General features: G+C 42.3%; 1 protein-coding gene across 1 annotated transcript in view; it reads right to left on the bottom strand.

Annotated features, from left to right (window-relative positions):
* The window catches only part of LOC102378462 (nardilysin-like), a 54074-nt gene that overhangs the window by 26536 nt on the left and 248 nt on the right, over positions 1-27290 (bottom strand). Inside the window, exons 2-20 of the mRNA XM_025206669.1 lie at positions 27197-27284; positions 24583-24874; positions 24127-24208; positions 22104-22257; positions 19165-19238; positions 17153-17248; positions 15587-15709; positions 14574-14631; positions 12733-12806; positions 12351-12420; positions 11284-11361; positions 10656-10776; positions 10511-10569; positions 9558-9612; positions 7869-7973; positions 6336-6459; positions 5599-5685; positions 4070-4189; positions 602-653 (exon numbers count right to left, since the gene is read on the bottom strand). Of these exons, the coding sequence (XP_025062454.1) occupies positions 602-653; positions 4070-4189; positions 5599-5685; positions 6336-6459; positions 7869-7973; positions 9558-9612; positions 10511-10569; positions 10656-10776; positions 11284-11361; positions 12351-12420; positions 12733-12806; positions 14574-14631; positions 15587-15709; positions 17153-17248; positions 19165-19238; positions 22104-22257; positions 24127-24208; positions 24583-24874; positions 27197-27284 (1912 nt within the window). The remainder of the gene's footprint in view (positions 1-601; positions 654-4069; positions 4190-5598; positions 5686-6335; positions 6460-7868; positions 7974-9557; positions 9613-10510; positions 10570-10655; positions 10777-11283; positions 11362-12350; positions 12421-12732; positions 12807-14573; positions 14632-15586; positions 15710-17152; positions 17249-19164; positions 19239-22103; positions 22258-24126; positions 24209-24582; positions 24875-27196; positions 27285-27290) is intronic.

Below are 27290 nucleotides of genomic sequence, written 5' to 3'. Positions count from 1 at the left end.
CTGCTCTGTCTCTGTCTCTTCCACATATACACATTTTTTTTCTCAACTTACTGGCTATCTGGTCCCTACAGTAGACTGCCCCTGGCAAGAGTCCTCATATGAGTGGACTGGTAGACGCACTATACTGTTATCATTAGACTGTCATTTTCCACAACCTTGATCTTGATAAGCTGCACTAGAAGGTGTATACATTCTTCCTTTCTCCTACAATACGCTTTGCACCAAAGGTGGGCAACCCATGGCATGCATGGCAGGGAGCAGGGAGAACAGCAGCAAATAGGGCAGGAAGCAGAAAAAAGCAGCAGCAGATAAAGGAAGAGGACTGAGCACTTGAGGAGAGTGAAAGCCGTAATTTATGGCATGCCTACCAAAAAGCTTGGTTCCCACTGCCTTACACCTTAGCCCCTCCAAAACCAGCAGCTATAGAACTTAAAAGTAGGGAATAAAGGAGTGCAGTTGGTATGTTCTATCCTCAGATTCTTTCCCCTCAGATGAAGATTTTATCTTTCATTTTAACCTGATGGGAATATTAACTGCTAGTACTATACCAAAACCACAGTTGTATCTTGTTCTGCAAAACACATTGGAAAAAAAGGCTTACCTCTTTGAACACTGTTGTATCAGTGGAGAGATCAGATGGAAACGTACATAAGCTGAAAAAAGAAAACTACAATAGCAGTTTTAAACATTCAACTATGTTTGCTCCGGCCCAACATTTATTTTCTCTGAAACACACACAAATGTTTTTTTCAGCACTGGCTACATGTTTTTATTTGTACTCAATAATAAAATATTTTTTCTTCCTTCCTGCATTCATCTAATATAATCTTTTAACTGTCAATTTGGAGAAGAGTACAGAGTTGTACTTGTTTTGTATCTGGAGTCTTAAAGGGCAAACTGCCTTTGGTGACAGCAGTTGTAATGGTCATCTGCAAACTTATTCAGTTTGTAAATTGCTCAAGGCAGGCATGACATGTCTCTGTGTGTGCAGTTTACTTGTGTACATATATTAATCTGACCCTTTATTTCTAAAACAATCAAAAGGTAATGTACAACCACAGTTTCTAGCATATAAAACCAAATGTAAAAGCTTCTCAGGGAACATTAAAATGTCATCCTGTTCAAAAGCATAACTCAGTAATGGAGATACAGTTTTCATGTATACTGGGTTGCAATGATTCCAGATTATGTTCTTCAGTTCACAGGAAAAAAGGTAAGTTTAAGGGTTTTTTTGGAAAACCGCTAGGCCTGCAAGTCACAGTTGTATTTTGCAAGATACAACTATAGGCCTACAACTGTAGGCCTACAAAATATGAATGGGTGTTACCTTCAGGGATTTCCAACTCTTGACACTATGATCATTAACATTTTTTAATTCAAAATTCTACTTTCAGTTACACCTTCAGTAGAAATTAACATTTATCAAGCAATTATTAAATGGTGGTATTGGAGATATTGCAGTACGCTTCTGTATTAATGGAAAATACTTGTAACCTCAGATATAGTGCTGCTGAATGTTGTGATGGTGATGATCACGGTATATGTATTTTATTATGAACAATCTACATTTCTATAGCATTTCCCATTCAACATTTTCAAAAGTCTTCATGATCATTTAACCTGATGACAAATGCCTTGCATTCAAAAGCTTGTTTAATTTCATCTCAACCATGCAGTTGGTCACAAAAATCCTTGCTTCTTTACAAACATCTATTATTTACAACTTTCAGCAGTCCTGGAAGGAAGATAAGTATTGTGTACATTGTATATATAGTGAAATGAGACCTGAAGAAATTAGATGATTTACTAATGGCAACAAAAATCCATGACAGCATCAACACCAGCACTCATAGGAAAGTAGGAAGGGACCTCACAAAGTCATCTAGCCCAGACCCTGCTCAAGGCAGGATTTTCCCTGACTAAACCATGCCAGCCAAGTGTGTGTCCAACCTGCTCTTGAAAATTTCCAAGGATGGAGAGTCCACAACTTATCTAGGTAGCTTGTCCCAATGCTTGACCAGAAAGTTCAGAAAGTTCTCTCTCATCTCCAACCTAAATTTCTGGTGCTGAGGCTTGAGGGCCATTGTTCCTAGTCCTGACCCAAACAGCCACAGAGAAAAAGCCCATCTCTGCTCAGATCCCTGGATGTTTACAACACCCATTCAGTCATAATATTTCCCTGAGCTTTCAAGGGTTCTTCAAGCAGGCCTCCAGTATCAGCCTTTAGAGCTTTTTATCTCTGCCCAACATAAAAAAAAAAATCCTTTCAAAGGCTTAATGCCTATGAATCACCCCACTGGTTGTCATGCATACTTCCACAGGAAGTCCCAAAACTCCACAAGATGATGTTCTAGTTACTAAAACTGCTGTACCAGGTATCTCTCCAGAAACAACTCAAAAGCTGGAGGAACACAAGAGTACTGCTGAGAATGTGCCTGCCCGGAACAGGGCCAGCGTTTGTACTTTTATATAGGGACAGTTGTTTAAAACTGAGAGAGTGAAGGGTGTCTCTCAAGTCTGTGAAGTGTGCTCAATCTTGGAGCTAAAGAGCTATGCTCCTTTGAAAGGGAAATCTTCCATGGTATTCTGGCACCTTCCTCTGACATCCAAATCCTGAAAGCCAAAAAAGGGTGCCTTATTTGGTTTAAAGAAACAGTTAATGAGTGCTACTGTGGCAGCACAGTAGGGGGCACTACTATGCAGAGCCACCCACCTCACTGTGCCAGACCCAAAAACCTTGCTCCAGGAGTCTCCCATGGGGTGCCTACAGCCAGCTGTCCTGCTTCCTGGAGAACACCCGCAAGTCTGGGGTAACACTGCCACCACCCAGTCACTGGCCTCAGTTAGGGTCCAGTGCAGCCTAGGGTACACAGACCCTGGGAACCTTGGGGTTGCTTCACCCACACGTAATATTTCTAGGTGCCTCTTACAGCCCAAAGCATCCCAATATGAACTCAGATAGGACTGAGAGAACTTAAACAGACAAGCTCTGCTGGCCGGGCTAAGAGAGAAAAGGCTTGCCTCTCCCTCTTTCACAGACACACAACCAGTCATGCTGTAACCTGTCAGAGCTGATTTGGATCAGTCCCTCGACACAGTGGAACTTTCCAGCACAAGGCACGGTAAGGCAGGGGAAGTCTCAGCATGGTGAAGAGTTCCGGCGTGGACAGAGTTCCCGCTGAGGAAATGCAGATTTGCATAACACGATTGGCCAATGTTAAATTATTCCCACGTGGCGGCTGGCAATTGGCTCGCTAGCCGTATAAAAGGTTAGGGGCGTTTCCGCCCTAGTTGGAGAACTCCGCGATTCCCCCTGGAGTGGAACTCCGGCAGTTTGATCACCTGCCAACGACTCCCCGTCGACGAAGCCTTGCGACGTATCCTCCATGTTGCATGCCCGAGTTAGACCTGAGCTACCCGGTCTACAAGAGCTCCTCGATTAGCGACTAGAGATTAGAATTGTTGCAACTACGATTGCCTGTGCTGTATACGACTACAGTGTAAGTAAAGCCATCTCTGTTTTTCCAATTGATACGTGTCTCGTCTGTGCCTAATTCCGCTCCGGTGATACAGAGTACCCATCTGCCCGTCACAGGATCGCAGCCGCAACCCCAGCTAGTGTTCCCGAGGGCTCCTGATCCTCGATTCCCCCTCGGCCCCCACATAACCCAATACCTTTATTGATCAGAGAGGGAAAGCAGGGGGGCAGGGTAGGACAAGGAAGTCAGAATACACTTTGAGCAAACAAAAATAAGCTGAGCTTTTACAGATATTGTGTATGGTGACTCTTCTAAGATGCAACTGCCTATACTTAGTTCTACACTTCTGGCTTATTTCCAGGTCTTTACTTACAGAGAATCATCCAGGCAACACCTGGAGGCATGATACTTGTGGCTTTTCAAGATGACCCCCCGAGGAAGAGAGAGTTCCCCCTTCCCCTCAGGAATTTATTTGGCCAGGTCAAACCAAAAAGACCAGCCTGAACCAAAAAGAAAGTGAGAGAGAGAGAGGGGTCCACCTGGAATGACCCAAGTGAGAGGCAGAGAGACAAGGATTTCTTCACAGTTACCTTTAGGGATTTTGAATTTGTTGTCCTTCTTGTACCACAAACAGCCTAGCTGTGTATTCAGAATTTTAACTGGATGCTGCGTCTCAGAGCAATCAGGTGCCTTCAGAGTAAAGTCACTGGCTAGTGCAGACACGAAAACATGTGGGTTACCATACTTCAAATTCACATAGGCATAGGCAAAAGAATGCTACTTTCAAAACTGTAAGCAGATGATTCTCCTCTATCTTGGTATACCTGGGATCACATAGCCCTCTAGATCCAGCACTCATGAATTTAGGTCCCCTGCCAGTATTCTGGTTCATATTCAGTGCCAACCCCAGAATAAAGATAGGTTATTATACCCCATTCAAGAGAAGTTGCTCTTGATTTTTGATTTTGCTGACCCATTCAGGAGCCTTTTTAACATTGTGTATTATTTTTTCCGAAACAGCAGGAACAACCAAACAACACTGCCCCCTTGGTAAGCAAAGCTCCAGTGTTCTTAACTGTATTAAGCTTATCCTGAAGGCTGTTCTGTTTAGGAAAGTGATCATTGCTCTAAGGCAGGTGTGGGCAAATTACAGCCTTCAGGCTGGTTCTGGCCCATGGGCAGGCACCGGCCAAGTGAATGGATCTGGCCAACGGGTGGGCAGCAGCCGCATGGTGCCAAGTGGCTGTGGCTGTTTCCCCCATGCTGGGCACTCTCCCCACCTCTGTCTGGGCTGCCACAAGTGCAGAGGCTAAAACATGAACCTGCCTGCAGCTGCAGCACATCCTGCCCCCGCCCCCACCCTGACTCCAGACCTAGCAACTGCTGGCTGCATCTACAGCTGCCCAAATGCAGCCAGCAGCTTCCAGGTCAGGGCTCTGGGCACAGACAGGGGCCAGATGTTGGGGTGTGCTACATCTGTGGGTGGGTTCAGACTTCCACACTGGTTGCAGGCCACAGCTCTAGCACGCCTTGTGCCCATTCCATTCGTCCCCTCTCCCCACCCCACATGCCTGGAGTCCCAATCCGGAAGCTGCTGGGGGTATTTGGGAAGCTGTGGACGTGGCCAACAGCTGCCAGGTCTGGACTCAGGTTGGGGCAGAGCGGGTGCACTAAAGCTGTGGGCAGGACTCCAGCTGCTGGTGGGGTGTGAAGCATGCCTAAGCTGTGGGTGGGTTCAGGCTTCCACACTGATTGCAGACCCAGGAGAGAGGGATGGAGGGACAGGGAGAGAAAGCAAGAGGGCGAGAGGGAGATGTGGCCCTCAACAGGTCACTAAAACTCATTAAGTGGCCTGCTAGGCCAAATAATTGTTCATCCCTGCTCTAAGGTTATCTTAAAGAGGTTATGTCAAGCCAAACTTGGCAAAAATCTAAACTAAGTCAGCTTTAAGAAAACGTAAGAGAAACACATGCCTCCATATTTCTCTTTTATTTCAAAAACATAGTTTAAAATCAGCCATTCATCTAAAGAAAACAAAGATCTTTTTCAGGCATCAAACTAAACAGATCGAAGAAGGGAAATGTGACAGGAGCCAGTCAGACACTGATGTCTTACTCACCTATATATTTATTTTCTTCTGGAAGGTGCAAGTCCTGATTTAACTCAAAGTCACTAGCCCATAGATCACTCCAGTATTTGTCAATATCTGTGAAAAACATTAAATTAATATATTCCCAACTGTCAGGCTTAGTAGCAGAGCAACTGCTACATCAATATCTGGCTGCTGACTCCTAGAATAATAATATTTTCTTTTAGCTGTTTCTGTCTTCATCCCCATTTGCCAAATGAATCAAGCTCAGCTCTTATTATGTCCTTTTTAAAACTCGCTACAAGCAAGATTTGAAATTAAAATCAGGTTTAAAAGTAAATCAAGACAGCATGCATTAGCATCCCAAGTTCCCACAACTTTCAAGTTGTCATAACCTTCCTTTATCTGGGTTTTCTTCTCCATTTACTGTTCATTTGTGGTGAGGTTTCAGTATGATTCTTCTTTCCTCTACAGCCAAAAGGCTTTGCTCTTCAAAGCAGGAGGACAGACTCAGCTAGACTACATACACAGCAGAGCTGGTACAGAATAACACAAGGCACCCAAATTGCTCCTGACTTATAATGAAGTCAGGAATAAAGCTAAGACTTCTTCATGGACTGCAATTATGTCCATGAGACGATTATGATCAATTAGCTCAACTTCTACCCCTGTCCCAATTCCTGCATTGTTACATACCACACAGCCACCTTTTTAATAGCTTCATGAGCACGCTTAATGACCTTTACTACTCCAAGGGGCCATTTTACCTTCAACGCTGTACTGTGTGTCAAACCACCTCTCCTTTAGATGGCATTTTTCCTCATGGGCAGCAGACAACAGAAAAAGGTTGGCTCTCAGAGGGCAGAGCTGGTTAAGGGCATCAGCAATGATCTTTAAAAATAGATGTGAGAAGTAAGGGTTTTTGTTGGTGATATCATATCTTAGTTGGACCAACTGTATAGTTGAGAGAGATGTTAAACAAGTTTTGGGGCACACCGTACCCTTCTTCTCACAGAGCATGGACAGGTGTCAGTAAACGTGCTGCAGCCACAGGACTTTCTGGGGAGCTACACCCCTGCAAGGGGCAGCAGTCCATCAGTGACAGTCTTGCAGCCTTGGGAGACTCAAGTAGTCTTCCTACAGAGGCAGCAGGCTATCAAGGAGCACACTGCAGTCCCTAAAGTCTCCAGGGGGTTGCAAGTCTCTTCCCTGTCCCATAGAGGGAGGACATATGGGCTATCAGGAAGTATGCTACAAGTCTGGGAGTCTCCAGGGGGCTGTGTGCCTCTGCTCTCCATGCCCTCATGGGGAGTAGCAGACTGTCCGGTGGCAAGCTATAGCCCTGGCAGTCTCTGAGGAACTAGAGCGCTGTCCCACCCCAGGCAGGGATCAGATGTGCTATTAGGGAGTACCCTGATGACCCAGGAGCCTCTATAAGAGTGAAGCTCTGCTCCCCACACCCTAGTGACAGAAGCAAGCTGTCACTGACCATGCTGCATCCCAAAGTCTCAAGAGGCTGCAGCTCTGCTCCTCCACACCTAATGAAAGGAACAAGTCTTGCCAATGAGCCCTCCGCACTCGCTGAAATCTCAAGGGGTCTGCAGTTCTGCTTCCTGGCCTGCTACAGGGGATATATGGACTATAAGGGAATGTGCTGTGGCCCTGGGAGTCTCTATGGGGCTGCAGATCTATTCTATGCACCCCCCTGCACAAGGGGATGCAGACTGAATGGGTTTGCGGCAGCTCCAGAAACCTGTGGGGGAACATCAGCTCTACTTTCTGCCCTGTCATGAGGGGCAGCAGGCCATCAGTGAGAGCACTGCAGCTCCAGAAGTCTCCATGGGTGTCAACTCTGCTCCATGACCCACTGCAGAGGGCACTGGGTTTTCAGGAAGAGCATTACTGCCCCACGAGTTTGGGAAGAGTTGAAGCTCTGCTCCCTACATACACCCTATCCCCATAGGGGACAGTTGGGGTTAGTGAGCATGAAACAGTTCCAGGAGCCCCTGGGGTGCTGCATCTCTCCTTGCCCTCCACCTACAGTGGGCAGCAGGCTGTTGGTTACCATAATGCAACCCAGAATGTTTCCACTAGACTGCAGCTCTGATCCACTGACCCTGGGCACGAAGGCAAGATAGATGGGCTATGAGGGAGTGCTCCAGCCCTGGAAGTCTCCAATATGTTGCAGTGAGGTTCCCCACTCCCCACTGGTGGACAGCAGGCTTTCAGTAAGCACACCCCCCCACCTCTTCCCACAACTTTTTCATCTCAAGCACACACTTCAGTATGAGGCTACTTACTTCAGGTTTATAGTCCAAGAGAAGGTTATTTCCTATCAAAAAGTCCTCCTTATGAAAGTGCTGCATATTTTCACAAAGACTTTCAACAAAATCAACTGTATCAGTCTGTAAAAGGAGTAAAGCTGCATTTCATTCTTCAGATGACTAAAAGCGTTTGTGGGCTACATCACTGAGGTTTGGTTTTGGCTACTGAACCTAAATGTAGTTCTTAAGAAAATCCTTACTGGTGGATCTCAAACGCGCTCCCTTCTCTCCAGCCCTGCCACACTACAAGGAGCATCCTATCCCTAAAATGAAAATCTGAAGCAAATGTCCAAGGAAAACATCCTTTCTGCCCAACTAGTTGGGGCTGGCTGCAAAGAAATGAGAAGAGCCGATACTTCCAAACAAAGAAAATAACCAGTTTATCCTGACTAACATTATGGTTTTATCCACATCAAGCTAAAAGGCTCCTAATTGAACTACATGAACTACAAGGCAAACACCATGCTGGGGTGCAGTGAGCCACATATGAGGCTGACTATCCCTCTATCTAGGGCCATGTGTAGACGAAACGAGAGGCGCTTGTGCATGACACTTTAAACCGGGCTAAATGCTTTTGCAGCACTTTAATGGTGTCAGTGTTTGCTCACCCTGGCAGTGTATTGCGTATTAATTCTAGCCGCGGTAGGAAATTCGGCAGCGTAATGTGCCTTAAATGATTTGGGGCGCAGCAAACTAAAACTCCTTTGAGGAGTTTTAGCGTGTTGCCCCTACATTCGCAGAACGAAGAACTGGGCTCCATGCAGCTCCACAGCTCTACAGGAAGCCCTGCAGACAGCCTGGCAGCAGCCTGGGAAAGCAGGCTCTACCCAAAAAAAGCGTCAAACCTGATCTTTTTTATTTCCCCCCCGTCCCCCCTCGGAGCCTGCCTGCCTCAGCTGTGCAGGGGCCCAGTGCTTCCCTCTGTGGCTGCGGTGCCACCCGGGACAACCAGAACTGGGTGCCTGTGGGCGGGTGCTGCCGGGGGGGTGCTGCTGCTGCCATGGAGGAAAGCACCAGCCCTCCCCCTCGCAGCCCAGGGACTGCTCCACCCGCCAGCAGCTCGCCCTTCCCTCCCCACTGGAGAGGCAGGTAAGTCAGCAGGAGGCAGGTGTGCATGACATGGGGATTTAATCAGCCCTAAATTAAAGTGGTGTTTTTTAAAACCCACTTCTTCAATTTAGGGCCCCCATTTTGTCCCCACACACCCTAGAATTCTGTAATAGTCACACTAATCACCATTATTATTTATACAGCACCATGACTATTCACAGCACTTAACTGGTGAATGAAAAAAGGTTCCTAACAAAAGGATGTCACAATCTAAATTGGATGATAAGGAAGGATGACCTTAAGGAGGGACAAGAAAACATGAGGAAAGAATAAAAGAACTTCCAAAAGCATGACATGCAAAAAATTCAAATTATAGTTTGGTGTTATTAAGGGTCAACTTCAAGTGATATAAAGGCTAACATTTTTCTATGTTGAATAAAAATACATACTGTTTAACAAATGCTTATTTTCTCATCTATGTTAGAATATTTTCAGAGTCAGGGAATTTGAGCCATGCAAGTTCCACACTTCACTGTGAAGATCCCATTTAGAGTTAAAAAAAATACAAATTTAATGCCTATACCTACAAAAAACACTTGAAGGAGAACTCAGTACCTGATCCTGGAAACGAAATTCGTTATCTTCAATCTTCTGAATCTCTTCCCAAATTCTACAAGTGGAAAAATGTAACCATTACCCTGCTATATGTATTAAGAGACTAATCATATACCAATTCTGGCAGAATATTAGGGTGCATACTTGAGTCAGCGTTTCTTCAGTATCATTATTGCATTTATGGGGTCAGGATATTATGGGATACTATAGATACACATATGCAAACTTTTTGCCTGGGAATTTCAGAATATGTAGTAATTGTGAAGCAATTGTCATTAGTTCTACAATTTTTTCCCCCTTATTTCAGCTGGAAAACTACAATACAACTAGGCAATGGCACACAAGTAAGCAGATGAGTCAGGGACCAAGACCTCTTGATTCCCAGTTCCATGTTCTAACCACAGCACAGCATTCAGAAACGTTTCACCTCGCTACTGGGAAAACTGTAGTGTACAGAGGGGATGGAGGTAGACTAGCAATTCTCTTGGACCTGAAGTTGTCCAATTCTTTGATTTTTGTCTCCCACTAACAGCTGCCTATATAGGGCAGTTTGATCTGTTATGGTGGAACAGCTGAAACCACATAGATAACTTTCATCTTCTCCTCACATGGACACACTTATTCCAGAAAAAGAATTCCCTTTTCAATTTAGTTTAAATCCCTTCAAAAGAACAAAAGGTAAACCAAAAATAGCCACTTTTATTCTGAAATAAGAATGCACACAGGGAGTTTTACTAGTAACTATATAGGCTTAGATTCGTGCCTTAGCTTTTAACCAATATATCTTTTTCATACAGAGAAGCCCAAGGAATGTTACTTAGCATTTAGCTTAGGAAATTTAAATGAACTTAAGTGGCAGTTTATCAGACTGTGTTCTTTCTTATCCCTTTGTCTACTTTTTTTGCAGTGTGATAACTGTTGTCATGGCTCACATCACTAGATTCAAAAGTTACCTTTTATCTGGGCCTCTTTTCTGAAGCATTTTCAGATACTGAAATATAACATGTGCAATCTGCAGACAGAAAAACAAGCCAATGAGTTTCTTTTGACATTCGGACATACAAAAATAATCAGATTTCCGAGATGCAAAAAATTTACCTCATAGAAATATTCATAACCTTCTTCAGTCAAAGTAACAGAAATGTTGAATATAGAGCAGGTGGAGTTCTGTTCAAATCCTGTCTCACTATTTCCTCCATGTAATGTAAGAGCCCAAAACCTAATGAAAAATGAAAAATGTTTAAATTATTATTTATTTATTCCAGTAAAAAGGTTAGGAAGTCTAATTATAATTAGAGTATCATTGTTTAAGCTTATTTTTACCAGATTAGTAAAAAGCTGCTTTAAGGACTTTAAAAGATTAGACATATCAGACTGCAAGATGACACTTTTTCTACTAGTTCACAAAGTTCCATGTAATTAAAAAAAGCCAGGTTATACAGTTTCTTGGATTATTTTAATTAAGAATCAATATATTTTCAAAAAAATAATACACATTTCCAGCAAAAGTGCTGCAAATGTTGTTCTAGAGCTTTGTTTGTACTTGGGATTCTTTTATTTAGTAGTGGCTATACTAAAGTGTTCATTTGCAGAGTATTTCTTATTGCTTAAATCATATCAATGCTACCAACTTCAAAATGTACATACGTTTTTGGATCATTTTTCAGTTACCTAAATAAGTGAAAATATCCCCCTTTCATTCTTTACAAATACAGAAAATACATACTTTTTCCTAAGGAAGGAAAGAATACTGCCTTTGCCTTCATGTCCTACCAGCCAAGATATATAGTGAAGTGGCTTCACCCTAAAAAAAAATTCAAAACTCTGCTGCAAAGTGCAAAAATATGAACAACAGCACAAAAGCACACAGCAGCAGCACAATTCATCTAAAGATGGCTCATATGTGCCCAGCACAAGACCCTAGAAATAATATTTTTGTTGATGGCCCATGCAACAAAGAGCAGTAAGTTACTATGCCTATTATTTCTAGAACTGTAAACTATTTACTGCTGCTATTCCACAATATCAAAGAACACAACATATTTTTATTTCTGGAATATTTTAATATTAATTCCTTCTCACTGCATTTAAAAAGAGTGTAGGCTTTGGTTATTTCTTAAATTCCGTAGATAACTGACTAATCTACTGCACAGTAAAGCATCACCATCTACATGTGTACAGTAAATTAGTCTATTGCACAATTGGTTACTACCTGTAGATACAGGTAGTAGATTTACCGCACAGTAGCTACTGCACAGTAACACATGTAGATAGCCCAGGCAGCAGGGGGCTGGGACACTATTCTGATCGGCTGGGAAACAGGCAGCTGCCCAGGGCAGGGGACAGTGTCTCAGTCCCCGCTCCAATCTACCAATCAGGGTTCGGGGCTGGGAGGCAGGCAGCTGCCTGGGGCAGGGGATTGTTGCCCAGCCCCCACCCCTGCTGATTTGGGCACAGGGCTGGGAAGCAGCTACCCTGGAGGCGGGGCAGCTCTCCCCACTCCCCGGAGCCCAGGCCTGATCCCAGTGCTCCCTGCCAGCCTGGGGCTGGCATCTGGGGGAGCCTGGAGCTCCCCCTGGCTGCTGTAGGGGGGCAAAGCAGGACAGGAGTAGCCCTGCACTGAAATGATCCCATCCAGAGCAAATCTGCTCCAGACAGGAGCATGTGTAGATGTGCTTCCAGGGAAAGCTTACTGTGACTTATTTTACTGCACAGTAAACTTAAAGTGCATTAATAGCATGTGCAGACATGCCTGCTGAGTATGAAATCAAAAGATATGAACTGTCTCCCTACCTGTAATGTCTCTGCTGAGGAGGCAGTGCCCACGCAATGTCCAAAGAATGAACTTTTCTGACTGGAACAACTGAACAAGAAGAAACATATTAACTGCAAATGCAAAAGAATTCTTCTCTTTTTAAACCTAACAACCAGGCAGGTAGAAAAGAGATCTTGCTTGAGGCAGAATGTGAGAGAGAGGGCAGAGGGACTATACAACATTCAACAATGGTAAAATCGACCATTCTAAAACTATAAGAAATAAGAATCTATACAGGTATCTTTAATACCTTCCAAATGCACACTTCACCACCATTCTGCAACTGCTAAGAGGGTAAATTAAAGTTAAATTAAATGCAGAAAAATTAACAATATGTAAATAGGAATACAGCTCACTCACCTCTATAAAGCTTGTGAAATTCTGGTGTGTCAAAAGGCTGTGTCAGATGGCCAAAGCCTGGTTTGGGCAAACCACTTCAAAAAAAAAAATAGCATAATTTTTACTGCTCAGAGTCCAGGGCGCCACAGGAACAAATACAAGCTGCTCAATGCCCTCAGTTCTCAAGCAACAGAAAATCTGAGCCCCTCCAGGGACCCAGGCTCTCTCCTCCCTTGATACGACCTATTCACTATTCTCCAGTGCATCAGAAACGAACACCCTGAACACATCAACTACCTTTCCCTTCCCAAAATGACAAGGCATAGGAGTTGAGAAAGTGACTCTTGTACTCTGCTACTTGGCAAGGCCTGAGTGAAATGGTTTTAGAGATTTGTACCAGCTTTATGTGCACAGCAATGGGTCAGTAGAATAAAATGTCTGACTGATTTCTTCCCAAGAAGAGAATAAAATGGTTGTGCTTGAAGGACACCGGGGTAGCCCTGGACTAAACCAACAAATTATAGCAGAAACTAAAATGGAATAACATACTAAAAAGGGGGACAAGGAAGCATATGGCAATTTGCTTTTAAATAAATACAAAACGAATTTACGAGCAAGTTGAAGCCATTATGCTGTTACAAGAAGATATAATACTCAACTGGGCTATGATTTCTTAACCTGCTGCTGACATAAAAGTAGGATAAGGAAGACTGAGTTTGCACTACAATACCTGGGCTCTTCACGGTTTGGTAATTCTAAACCTTTGTACTACCAACCAGTTCGGGCACTACCACATTCTATTACTAAACAGATAACACAGCTTCATATAGCAATATGGCACGCTGTGTTCTGGAAAGGATGGTGGAACAGAGGATAATACAAACTTGGCTGTAAAACCAATCTACAGGGGAAGTAGAAACTAAAAATTAAGTTAAGAACAAATAAAACCAATTTAAAGGTCTTCATTTCTCTCTCTCTCTCTCTCTCTCTCTCATCCACACAGATTTGAGGGCTCAGCAGACTGGGAAAGCACCCTTAGAATTTTCTCCTCTTGCATTTTTATCACAGACATCAATGTAGCACACTTCTGCTATCTTTAAATAACCATAATCTTATGCTCAGGGGTGAACAATTTCAATATGCAATTTCAGGAAATGCTGCGTCAGTCACATATTGGCTAAACTGCTATAAAACTCACAAGAGAAGCTCACAGCAAAATAGTAGATATCTGAGACAGGGAAACAGGCATTTTTTGGTCACTAGCTTGTAGTTTTTGAATAATTATGTTCTGAACGAAGAGTAACAAAGAATGTAATACTTATGAAATACAAAATAAAACTGAGTTGAGTTTTTAGTTGAGTCTAAAACTGAGTTTGAGTTTTAGTTGAGACTCAAAACTGAGTTAAGTCAATTTTAGAAAGCAGACAACATAACTTTATTATGTTAGTTTGAAAACCCTATTGGACCCATAGAAAAATGGCTAATATTCACCATAAATCACTGGTTCACTGGTACTTCACTACTAATTATGTTTATATAAAGCAAAGACCTAAAATTTAGCATTTTTCAAAAGCAGAATATAATTCTCCCAACAACTGAGGTGTCAGTATAGAGGTAGCAGACATCAATCAGTATCTAGCATCAGAGCTGATACCAAAAGGCAGCTGAACTGTTATCCAATACATTATTTGCAAAGAAAATTTTAACCCTCAAAGCCAAGTATGATCCCTGTTTAGTCATCAAAGACAATTCAGGTGACAATAATGTAGTCAGGAACAATAATAATTGTACAGAAATTTTCAAATTTGAACAATAATTTCAAAACTTCCAGATAACAAAGAAAATCAGAAAAAAAATCTCACTTATTTGGAATCTTTGAAAAGATTTCCATCACCCACTTCTCCAGTGTGTCCAAGGTTTCTGGTAAGGAGAAAAAAAACTGGAAATATAATTTACTAAAGGATGTAGGGGTAAGCTTTCACAAAGATAAAGATAGATTGCAAATGTTGGTCATTAGTCCAAGTTACTGTGGTCTCTAATGCAGTTCTGAACTAGTGTAGCACACTACAGAATGTCAAAAGGGGTTGCATTTTCCCTTCTTCCTTATAAAGAAAGAAACACACTACATAATTATTTAGTTACACAGTTTATGAACTTGAGAAAACGTCAGTGCCAAAATTTTACATGCCACCTGGTACATTAGTGATCCCTATGTGATAACTAAAATGATGACAGAAATCAAGCAGAAAGGCAGACAGGCACACTATTTTTAATAGAGATGGTCCCAGGGTTACTAGGTTGACAGTTCTATGGTTTACAGGTTCCCACGTATTTCTCCCAGTGGGCAACAGAAGCAGAACTACTACCACAAAATCATGCATTTTGCAATCACTTCCCAAGCCCTACGTACCCAAATACAATATGCATTATTGTTATTATGGTATTGCCAAGAGGCTCCCAACCAAAATTTGGTGACCGTTGTGCTAAGCATTACATGTATGACCTTTCATTATATGCAATCCTCTAACAATATTAAAAAAGGCAATGCAATCACGAATATCCATTCAAAGAAGAGAGCTCCTATGTAATAAGGTCTGATACAAGGTACCCACCCAGTAAATTATTTGGAATGTAATATACAGCATTCAAAAGAGCTAAATTTCCCAGCTGTGTGGTTGCCAGACGTGACGTGCAGACTAAGGAATGTAAATAAAAGGAGCTAAATACTGCCATTTCTAAATAAATTTAAAAAGCCATACAAATAACTCTAGTAGAGTCATTATCATCTAATCAATAAGTTCTGAACTGGAACAGAAACAGATCATACTTTAAAGGCAGTATACATATTCTAGATGCAAACAATAACTGATATTACCTTTAGATTGAACTACTAAATTCATATAGTGTGCAGAGTAATAGAGATGCCAAAAGTCCTTCAGCCTGGTGTAGATATCAATACTCCTATTTTTAGGCTCATGCTTTAGGGTCTCTGCATTACCTGTGAATGTTAAAGTGGCTTGTTATCTGGCTTCATATTACCACGGCATTTCTGATCACAGAGCCTAATTTTCAATTCCCTGTGTACCAGAAGTTTACTACGCCCAGTACGAGTTTTTGTTGTGCAGGTAATGCAGGATGAAACTTAAAATGTTTAAATCATAAATACATGGGGGTAAACAGAAAGATATAAAACATATACATATGAAAAATGTTTTAACTACTTCTAAGGTTGAGGTGAAATGCGTCAACACAACTTCTGGAAAATCCAGAGTTAAAGAAATGACAATTTAAGAATAATATTTTTGTACAAAATCTTCTAGTTACCATTTTTACAAACAGCCTTTAAAAATATACCGAATCATAGAATCAAAGGACCAGAAGGGACCTGCAAGATCATCAAGTCCGGTCCCCTGCCATGGGCAATAAGTTATTGGGCTCAAACGACCCCAACAGGGTGCTTATCCAGCCTCATCTTGAATACCTCCAAGGATGGCGACTGCACCACCTCTGCTGGGAGTGTGTTCCAGATTCTGGTATCTCTTATGGAAAAAAAGTTTTTTCTTAAGTCCAGCCTAAATTTTCCCTCTGTCAGCTTGTGACCATTGGTCCTCTGAAGAACAGAGAAAAATGTCTTTCCCAAAGTATTTATTTTTCAAGTTGGACAACACTTTGCATATGCTAAGTTTGACTCTTAACCCTGTTTGTGTTGGATTTTCATAACACTAGAGGAGAAAAAATACGATAAAGATAGGAAAAAATGAACGTAGAATAGAAAACATCATCAGAAAAGATTCAGGAGTGGGTATAGTAACTGACCCTGCATGTTCTTTTTTAATTTCGTGTTGACGAAATATACAACTGGTTTTATTTGCAATTGATGGAGCAGCACAAAAGGGTTTGGTGCAGAACCGCTGCAATGGGATTATAGGGGGTGGGAAAAGGAGGGTAAATTCTCTTTCCATTTTCCCTCATTTGAAAGGTTATGAAGTGGCAGGGAAGCCTGTCTTCACAGATTACTGATCTAAGGCTGAACCAATTGCCAGACCTTTCTAAACTAAGACCTTGTGAACCTACAAGTTCTTTTTTTATATCCAAGAAGCAAATCCTATTTTTCCAAGATTTATAATAGAAAAGACAAGGGATGATGTGATCCACAGCTGTCCTATAGTACCCTAAATTACCAGTGTACTACATTACCATGAATCCGAGCATGAGGCAGTCTAATGAATAATTAACTAATAGCCAGGTTAGAGTTGAAAATATCCTACATTTATGTCAAAACGTTTATCCCAAAGTATTAAACTATGCTCAAAAAAGAAGAATTGTGTTAATAGATTTCAACAAGTGGCAGTTTGGTGTAATACTGAAGAATTCTCCATGGTTAAAACTTTCTCCATTATTGATAATTTTTGGAGTCCTACAGCAATAAGGCAGAACTTACCCCAGAAAAACTTCCTCATTGGATGCCCAGGTTTGGCCAGGCTTCCGAGCAGCAGCTCCCTCCTGTTTGCATCAGAGGGTTTTGCTAGCTGATACTCTGTTAGATTTAAAGGATTAACACAAACCATTCAGATTTAAGACAATGTCCTAGTGTAACTAACACCAGTGTTCAAAGAGAATTCACAGAGTACATTTGGCAGTACTGGTAGTACTTTTCATCAAGTCATGAAGCAACAGTGAAGTAGTTTATTGCTTGCAGCGATTATGCAAAAAGTATAAAAGAGCAAGGTGGGAACATAAAATAGTCAGGTCATTGCTGAGATGTAGAACATGGGGTAAAAAATGGGGAACGGGGAGAAAAATATGTGGGTCTGATCTTGCAACACTGTAAGGTATCTCAGCTCCCAATAACTATAATTGAAAGTCATAGTTCTCAACCCTTTGCAAAACCACTTGATTATCTTTTAGAATTAGGCGTTTGCATCTGATAACTAAAAGTATGATGTTGCACCAGTCTAATTATTTCAGTGTAACTTGAGTGTGGACATTTCATGTTTTCCTATCACTTAACAATAACAAATTACAAGAATATGAACCGTATTTCAAATTATATGTATCCACACAAAAAACACAAGTATAAAAGTCATTGTTGTTAAAAACTTTTACTCAAATCCACACATTTCAGATTTTATATATCCTGAAGCGTTACAAAAAGTGCAGTGGTCTGTTCTTGCCTTTTTGCAGGTCACTTTCAATCTCATTCTATTTTATTCTTTGTAATAATTTTGTCTTGTTCCAACTGATTAGTGAAATTCCTAAAAGGTGTTTCTCTGAAGAGAGGAAGTTTCTCATTTTCAGCACTGCTTCCCACTCTAATTATTCTCCTTCAAAAACTCACAAACTTAGTCCTCCTATGGGATGTGTGTGGGCCGGGAGCAGTCCGAGGCCCTCAGGGGTGCGCAGCGGGCTGTGGCCAGCAGCCCTGGCACGCGGGTCGGGGAATGCAGGCAGGCGGACTAGAATTAGGCACGGACGCTTAGCGGTTGATTAAAGATTATTTTACTTACACCATAGATGGTCGCGGTGCAGGCAGGAAAGCTTGCTTGAGTTGCAGTTACAGACAGGAAAGAAGAAAAGCGGACAAGAGTTCCTTCCACGCGAACTCTAGCCCAATCCGGTTGAAGGCTCTAAAAACGCGAGCCCGTCGTGTCAACCGAAGAAAACAACTCAGAGAAGAGCTCTGAATACACTCACACAAAGTTTGCTAGGCTCCGTGGAACTTGCGCGCAGGGAAGGGGTTCGTCGAGGGATCGTTCGGCGACAGGGAGAGGCCAGAGGTTGATCAGACCCCTATAGCCTTCTCAAGGTGCACACTGGGTCCAATAGGCTCCGCAGCGCTTAGAGATCTTCACAAGACGTGAAGTTCTCCTCCTCCTGATAGTTGTGGAGTCCTCCAACTTGGGCGGAAACCACTCAAGCCTCTTATACGGCTAGCAAGCCAATCACTAGCCGCCATGTGGGAATAATTTAGAACTGGCCAATAGTGGGACACAAATTTGCATGCGGGTGGCGGGAACTTCTTTGCACCAGGGTTTTCTCTTTGCAACTGAGAAATGCACCCTGCAAAGAAAGCTCCTCGTGGCGGGAAATAATTTAGCAGTGCCGAAGCGCACACAAACAAAATCACACCCTTGGGTTGTGACAGGGTGTTCATATGCTGCTTATAATAGGTATGGTACACTGAAGATGCTTTCATTTATAACACAACTTTACTATCACTCATGTGTGCCTATTTCATGAAGCTCAAGAAACTGATAAAAATCTCATTGATATAAAAATTAATTAGGGACTAAAATTACTTTTGACTTAGTTAAAAAAGAATATATTGAATACCATGCATCAGGCTGCACAGAATAGCTGAATATCTTAACTATGTATTTTCAGTCAAAAACTTCAATACAGGCAATGCTATGGAGTTCAAGAAAAGATTTTAGCTAATGATATTACTCTTACCACTGTCAACTGCTTCAACTTCACGATCAATTGCATCCCAGACCATTAATGGATGAATGAAGAACTGTGCCCACCTAAAACAGTGAGAAGAATAGCTGTTTTTCCTATCACCTGTTAATAAGAGATTTACTATTTTCAACAAAAAAATCTGCTTGCAATAAATAACAATATTCAATATTCTCACAGTTAGGATTTGCAGAAGTATGAAAAAATTATACAACACTGAACTATTTTGCTATTAGGTCTAAAACCCTTAAAGTAATATGAACAGAGCCAATTCTTAAATATTCATGGAAAATCAGGGCTCAAGGCCCTCTACCCTTTGGAGTGGAACTGGACTTTGTAGAAAATGGTACCAAAGGATGAAAGATTATCTACCTTCATCACACGAACTGAATCAGACCAGAGCAGACAACCAGTGATCCATCTACTACAGTGCCATCTCCAACAATGGTCAGTACTAGATGCTTCAGATGAAGGCCTAACAAAAAAATAATTAACAAACAACTGGCTACTAAGGGAAACTTCCTCCTAACCTCAGGCAGTAAATGATTGCCCTATACCTTAAAGCAGGGTTGTTGGACATACAGCCCTCAGAGCTGCTTTATCCAGCCTGCAGGGCTACTGACAGGCTACCAGAAGTTGGTGGTATAGCTAGGGGGCCTGGCCTGGTCTGCTACAGGATCTGGCACACCTGGGAAATAATGGACGTGGCCCTTAGTGGCAGGAGGGCAAGTGAAGACTGATACAGACCCAGCCACTGTATGGCCATTCGGCCCATCATCACCACCACAGCAAGAGGGCACTTGGTCTACACGCTTGCTCTACTTCCTCTACCATCAGCCCCACCACTGCTCCATACCAAAGCCACTGCCACCACTGTGTACCCTGTGCCAGATGCAGCTGGAGCCACCATATACCACAGCCACCCTGTGCCTTGGGCTGGATCCAGCTCCAGCCCATAAGGAGCACCACAGTATGAGGGAAGTTTGACACCTCTGCTTTAAGGCATAAATGGTTACATGCATTAGAATGTTATTAGATAATACTTACATGAATTATGAGTATATCATCTACCAGTACCTTTTCTCTCTCATCCACAGGAATATGGATGATATGAAAGAAGAATGGTATGCAAAGGTTATGCATGCACTGCAGTACTGAGAAATCTGTGTAGATGTGGGGATGGTGGGAAAGAGTGCTGGAACTTAAACATTTTTATATGCAAGTAATTCTGAGAAATGTTAATCTCTGAATTACCAACTGGTCTGTTCTTGTAATATATTTTAAGGAGACCAGAAATGATGCCTGAAGTGCTGAATGACTGCTCCATTATCTCTTTTATTGTGAAATAATTAACAAGCTAAATAAATATATTGTGCCTAATTCTTCTTAAAGTCCTAAACTCTGCATCAAAATCTTGTGGCAGGCCACCAAAATTTTTATAGCAGTTTTTAATTTATTCTCTCAGTTTCATTAGCTGCTCATATTCTTGGATGAAAACAATTAATAGAAGTATCTCTTTACCTTTAAATCACTCAATATTTTATACTGCATCACCATTAATTCTTCTTCTTACTAGCTTTGACTTTTTTAGCCTCTCTTCATATCACAGTCTTGGCCTTATTATTTTAAAATCTTTGTTCCCCATCCCCAGGGCACCTTCAAAATAGCCAGTCTAGTCCCCACTAACAGAGGACTGAATTCTGCCCCAAATATTTGCTCAGAACTCCCATAGAAAAAATAATTCCATAGTATTAGTGTTTTAATGCAAGTTTTGGTTCAACTACCCTATTAGTAGGTAACCATATATCCTCTGGTTTATGGTATATGCATAAGAGGTTTAGTCAGGTGTCAGATGAATCCGCTTGCATGGAGTTCTGTGACCATCTCACCAAGACCTTTGATGCATACGATGAGTACTTCTAAGCAAGAGTATGGAGGAGTGGAGGCTGCCCAAGATCTTTAAACCACTGAAACGAAATCCAAAGACCAGACTGAATCCAGATATTCAGTGCCTCAGAGAGAAATAAATGGCATGTTTCTGTCAGGATGATGTCCCTTAGCCTTTCTCTAACCAAGGAATACCCACCAGGCAGCTAAGGCTAGGATTTTGAGGTACCCTATACTTGCCTTACTCTGGAGGTAACAACAGTGGTATTTTATAGAAGCTACCCTGCCACAATTACCCTATTAATGGCTTTGGTAAAAATGTCTATTGTCTATGGCAATGTCAAAATATTTAAATTTCCCCACCTTAGAAGGTTTAAATTCCTTATGGCAGGAGCACAGACAAATTGGTGGAGCCAATAGCGAGGCTGGTTTTGGTCGATAGCCTGGTGTGAGTAAATGAAAGACCTTTTTCTGAGCTCTGAATAATACATGTTGTTGACTCATATTAATGGCACTAACACTGTGGTAGGGTGTAACAAAGGATTCCAGGCTTTTTTTAAATAGACAAAAAATTACAGTCTAAAAGGCCATATATTTAAAAAGGAGACACCAGTTAGATCGGTATCCTGGATGCACTTCTCCAAGTAGTAGATAAATGGAATTAACCAGCAATAGCAACAATAGGAGAAATGAATGGGATCCCAAAATATAAACAGTAAGTTCTCTGAAGTAAATACACAGAGAGATCTCTTCTCCCCTCACAGAAGGTGCACAGTACACATTAATCCCAAGAGAAGACACATTACTGTGAGACCCATCCAATACCTAAAAAATAAGGAGACATCCAAGGAAACAAAGAGTTCTTCTATTCATACTGTCCTATTTTGCAGTAAAGGGACAAATGAAAGTTCAACAACAGGCAGACTCCCTTCAATCAGGCTGAAAAGAGGCAATTAAAAGTCATATATACAGTATCCTCAGGCAGATACACATTGTGTTATTCCATTTTAAATCACTGAATGCATTATTTGGTGGGATCAAATTACCTATCAAGTGCTTCTTTAAAGTATTTCTGCTGGATATCAAAGTGGAAGACTGTCCGTTCACAGTCAGTAGAAGCGTTGTCGCTGCCCCCATGTTCCTTCACAAAGGCGTCAAACCCATTCTCATCTGGATACTTTAAACTGCCCATAAATACCACTGGAACAAGGTAATCAAAATTGGGGAAATATTCTAAATAATTCTGATTGCAGAAAAGCACAGTTACATATAGAGAGCCTGATTTTTCTCTGCCCTACATCTTGTAATTATGTTTGTATAACTACACATATGTTTCCACGTGCAAAGTGTGAGTAAATTACTGTTTGATTTGGTAGCATTTTATACTCACTTCCACAAGGTATAAAGCAGTGGGGGACAGGTTCCTTAAATAATGACTCACATAAGAACATAAGTTAGAACAGGAAATCATTCACAAAAATTAAACAAAATGGTTTAGGTATGTTTTTTAATTGAACTTAAAAATAAGCAAAACTACTTCTCTCCATCTATTCCTATACAGATCACTATAAAAAAAATCAGACATGCAAACACTACAGCTTATCTAATTCACCATGTCTAGAATTGAGGGAAATGGTAGGAAACAATTATAACTTTCAGCCCTATCAGTGAAAGTAAAGAATTCATCTAAAGTAAAACACAGACTCTCAATAGCTGTCTGCAAGACAAAGCACAGGAAGCAGCACAGAAAATCAGTTTGTTTCTAGTGCCATTGCTAGAAAGATACAGACACGGTGATAAATTAAGTCACTATTCAATGCCTTACAGCAGCTCTTCATCATTATTCTACAACCATTACAAACTATATGGCTGGTTTCTTGAGAAAAGGAGGCTTGATATCTGACAGAATTTGAAAGATTAGTGTCTACACTGTACACTGGCAGACAAAGTTCTTTGGGTAAATGTGATATCTTTTATTAAACCAACTAAATGCTTGGAAAAATTGGTTTTTACAAGCTTTCAGGCACAACAACCCTGGCAGAGGGAGAGCCTGCTGGTGTTTGTGTGCTCTCCTGGATGGAATAAAAGCTTAACCTTGTCTGCCTACTTAGAGCAACACAGCTATAACCAACACCGCTCAAAACATAGAACATATACTATACATTTGCATTCAATTGCAAAATACAGACTGAAATTTGAACATAGCACCTAAAAGACATAACAATACCATGTGTTTTACACAAAAACGATTCTGTAAAAAGGCATAACACTTAAAAAACACTTGAAGAAGGTTTTAGAGAGAATTGACAGATTACAGTCTGTAGTATCAGCAAGAATTGGGGTAGGTCTAACCAGCAGAGCCGGAAGTATACAAAAACCAATTTTGAAAAAGAATCGTTGAGAGAGGCTACAAGTATTTTCCTTTATTTAAGCAGCATGCCCAATCATGAACACAAATACAAATCTATACACGTTAATTTAAATATCCATGTAGCTTAATATACATTTATCAGAGGACCAAATTCAGATTTGAAATCAAAGGAGTTGTACCAACTTATAACACCTGAATATTCAAACATCTGAATTAAGTCTGTAATGTTAAAATATAAGGATTCAGGATAAAGTGTTGGTTATTACTAACAAATTACCATTTAGCCAAATACGTGATGAGCTCAGATTAACTCCTAATGCATATTTCCATAACACTAACAGCTGTTGCCCTGCCAAAGACACTGTTCACAGCCTCCGAGGACTAAATGGACATATATATTCAAATGAACCACTAAACCTAGATGTTAATTGTTCTTTCATGCCAGATTTGAAGAAACTTAGAAATACATTATATAAAATCAGGAATTTTTATTAGCAGTGCATATGCTGTGTCTGCTTTGCTCTCCCTCTTTCACTGAGGCTTATTTAACCAATTACACCATTAAAAAAATTAAGACTTGAAATAGGTATATAATCCTGTATTCTTTTTCTGGAGTGTTTTATATAACACAATAAATCCAAAACACTATCAGACTTCCTCCTTTGGGGAAAAAGACTGAAATGTCAGATGATACATACTGTGCTCCAGAAAATGTGCCAACCCAGGTAGATCTTCAGGGTCACAGAAACTGCCCACACCAACACAAAGAGCAGCTGCAGACTGCAAATTAAATACAATAAAAGCAATGGAAGTTACTCCTAAAAATATCTTATCTAATAGGGAATAACTTGAGACCTATGTATTAGTATTACCCTATGCCCAACAGGAACAAAAGAGGGAAACAGACCAGGATGTTTCATTCTGTTGCCATGCCTGTTTGAATCATAGAGAGCAAACATTGAGTCCATGATCAGCAGCAACACAGATTTAACCCTGGGTTCTCAGACTTAACCATGGAAGCCATATACATGTGAAAGCAGATCCGATACACAAGAATGGAGCAGTAATTTGTTTCCCTGCAGTATTTGTGTATTTTGCACCAAGACAGCAGTTCACCATGTAACAAGTTTTCATTCTAGAACACTTGTACATACCAGTTTTTCCATACCAGTTTTCTCTGTATCTTCTTTTCCTGTTAGTTCTTCCATTTCTGTGTCATCAGAATCATTAAGCTTCTCATCATTATCATCACCATTGTCATCATCCTCACCACCATAACTTTCTTCGTCATCTTCAATTTCTGCCCCTGAATCATCGTCGTCATCATCATCACTTTCAGTATCAGTTTCATCTTCCTCTTCTGAAGACTCCTCAGAAGTAACACCATCCAAGCTAGTTATGTCCGAAATCAACAGCACACCCAAGCCATTTTGCAATTTGATATACCTGTGAAATTAATTACATGACTATGCTGAATCTTTCAGTAAAATGAATCAATCTTTGAATGCTGAAGCTCTACAAGGCAAAAAGGTAAAAACCAGACAGTTTCCCAGTACATTTTTGCCATTTAATGACATCTCCAGACAAAAACTAGCTTAAAAGTGTATTTGTACAGTACACAGCAAGTGGGGTCCTGTTCTTCAAGGCTAGGGACAGACATTACACATAAACTGGTTTAATACAATTAAAACAATTTACACAATACAATTGGCACATGCTAATTCTATGTCATGTTATGCAGCATGTTAAGAGTTGATACAATTGTAAACCTGCACAGCTCTGACTTGCCACTAAAGAGCTGGTAAGCAGGGGTGGCTAGAAGCCAGGACACACAGGGTCTATCCCTGCTCTGGGAGGGGCGAGGGGGTTACAGCAGGCTGTGCCATCATCTGCCTGCCTGCTTGCTGCTGCCACCACAACCCTTGGCCACAGATGACTCCACTGTGCAGCAGCCCAAGCAGGCAAACAGCAGCAAAACCACCCCGCAGCTCCCTACTCCTGCCATCTGCCTGCTCAGGGCTGCTGTGCTGCGCAGCAGACACCCATGGCGGGGGCAGCAGCCAGCTGCAAGGGGGAAATGAGTGCCAGGTTTGCACCACCACTGAGTGGCAAGCAAGCCTGAACTCCAAACCAACAGGGCTTGGAGGATGTGGGTGCAAAGGCTGCAAATCACCAGGCTCCAGGCCAATGGGCTCCAGGCATGGGAGTCCCCTCAGGGTACCTACTGCTGCAGAGACATTGGGGAGGGAAAACCCCCTTCACACCAGCACGTGCAGCACCAGCCTATTGCTACACAGGGGAGCATGTCTGGCAGGAACCCTGCCGTCTGCCATTTCCAGGCTTGTCCATGGTGCAGAGACCCCCTGCTAGCACACCCATCCCGCCACAGGGCCGCAGATCCCAAATCTGCCCTGCCAAGAAAGGACCTGGCTCCAGCATCCAGAGGCAGGAAGGCAAGCATAGGGTGGCCATCAGAAGACAGTCCAGTTGTCCTCTGTCCTCTATTGATACAAAACCCGATACCTTTATGTCCTCTACTTTTTTCTTGAAGAGAACATAAAGGCATCAGTTTTTGTATCAATAGAGGACAGAGTAGCAGAAAACCGGAATGTCCTCTGTGATGGCCACCCTAGGCAAGCAACTGAGGCCAGCTACACATCACAACTCCCAGGCCAGCACCAACCACCCCAGGGGCAGCCAGCAAGAGGCATGGGAGCCCCGCTGACCCTGGGGGCCAGACCCTGTGTCCAGCCCCCACTATGGACGCAGTGCCCTGGGACTGCTGGATGCCCACCTAGGGAACCCCCACACCTCAAGCTTCACATGCAGCAGATGGGGGGCAGGGACACAGAGGGGCTCCCCATCCACCCTGGCCATCAGAGTCAGCAGCACAGATGCCAGTGGGGGAAGGGCTGGGAACAGTGCATCCTGAGATACTGGAGGCCACTGGTTCCACCTCCACAGTGTTGCCAGGTGTACGATAATTATCACATTTGTACGACACATTCAGCACTTGTATAATGCACCATCGATACCAGTAAAAGCGTTCAAAACATACGAGGTATCCATGTCGTAGTCGTATTGGTCTGGAGGAAAAGGCAATCGGGACTCGTCGTAGAGATGATATCTTTTATTAGACCCACAAGATTTCTGCAGAAGATTTTGCAAGATTTAAAGAATTTTTTTTGCAAACATTTTGTGGGTCTAATAAAAAATATAATCTCTACGATGAGTCCCGATTGCCAAAACATGCGATAAGCTTTGAGGCAGGCAACGGATGCAGAGCCCAAGCCGCTCTCAAGGAGCCTTAACCCACTTTGGGGTTTGCTTTGAAATAAAGAAACGCTTCGACTTGGCTGACCCACTTCTCACTCGCTCACTGGGAGCCATATAAAATAAATAAGGCTTATTTGCATACTCATTTGCATAGTTCTTTCAGTGGACAGTACGTTTTGTATTTTTTTAGCAAATACAGTCGTTTTGGGCTTCCAAAGCTGTAATTTCATATTTAGGGCCTGGCGACACCGCAGAACCACGCGGGAGGCCCAAAATATGCAAATGTCTATGCAAATACATCTTCTTAATTTATTTTACGTCGCTCACTCGCTGCGAGTCTCCAGGGAGCGAGTACCCGTCAGAAGAAAGTGTTGGCGAGGCGTCACGTTCTGACGTCACGCCGCTAAGACCGACGCGAGGCGCGGCCATGAGGGGAGGGGAGGGGAGCGGGGCGGGGCGGGGCGGGCAGGCGAGCCCCCCGCCCGCGCTCACCGGTACCGGTTGGGGTCGCGCGGGGACTTGGCGATGTCGGGGTCGCCGCGGCCGCGCTCCGCCCGCCGGCCCTCGCCCTCCTCCTCCCATTCCC

This window comes from Alligator sinensis, unplaced genomic scaffold (genome assembly GCF_000455745.1).
Source record: "Alligator sinensis unplaced genomic scaffold, ASM45574v1 scaffold172_1, whole genome shotgun sequence".
Lineage (NCBI taxonomy): Eukaryota > Metazoa > Chordata > Crocodylia > Alligatoridae > Alligator > Alligator sinensis.
Note: the sequence above shows the minus strand (reverse complement) of the source record. Positions and strands in the feature narration are given on the sequence as shown.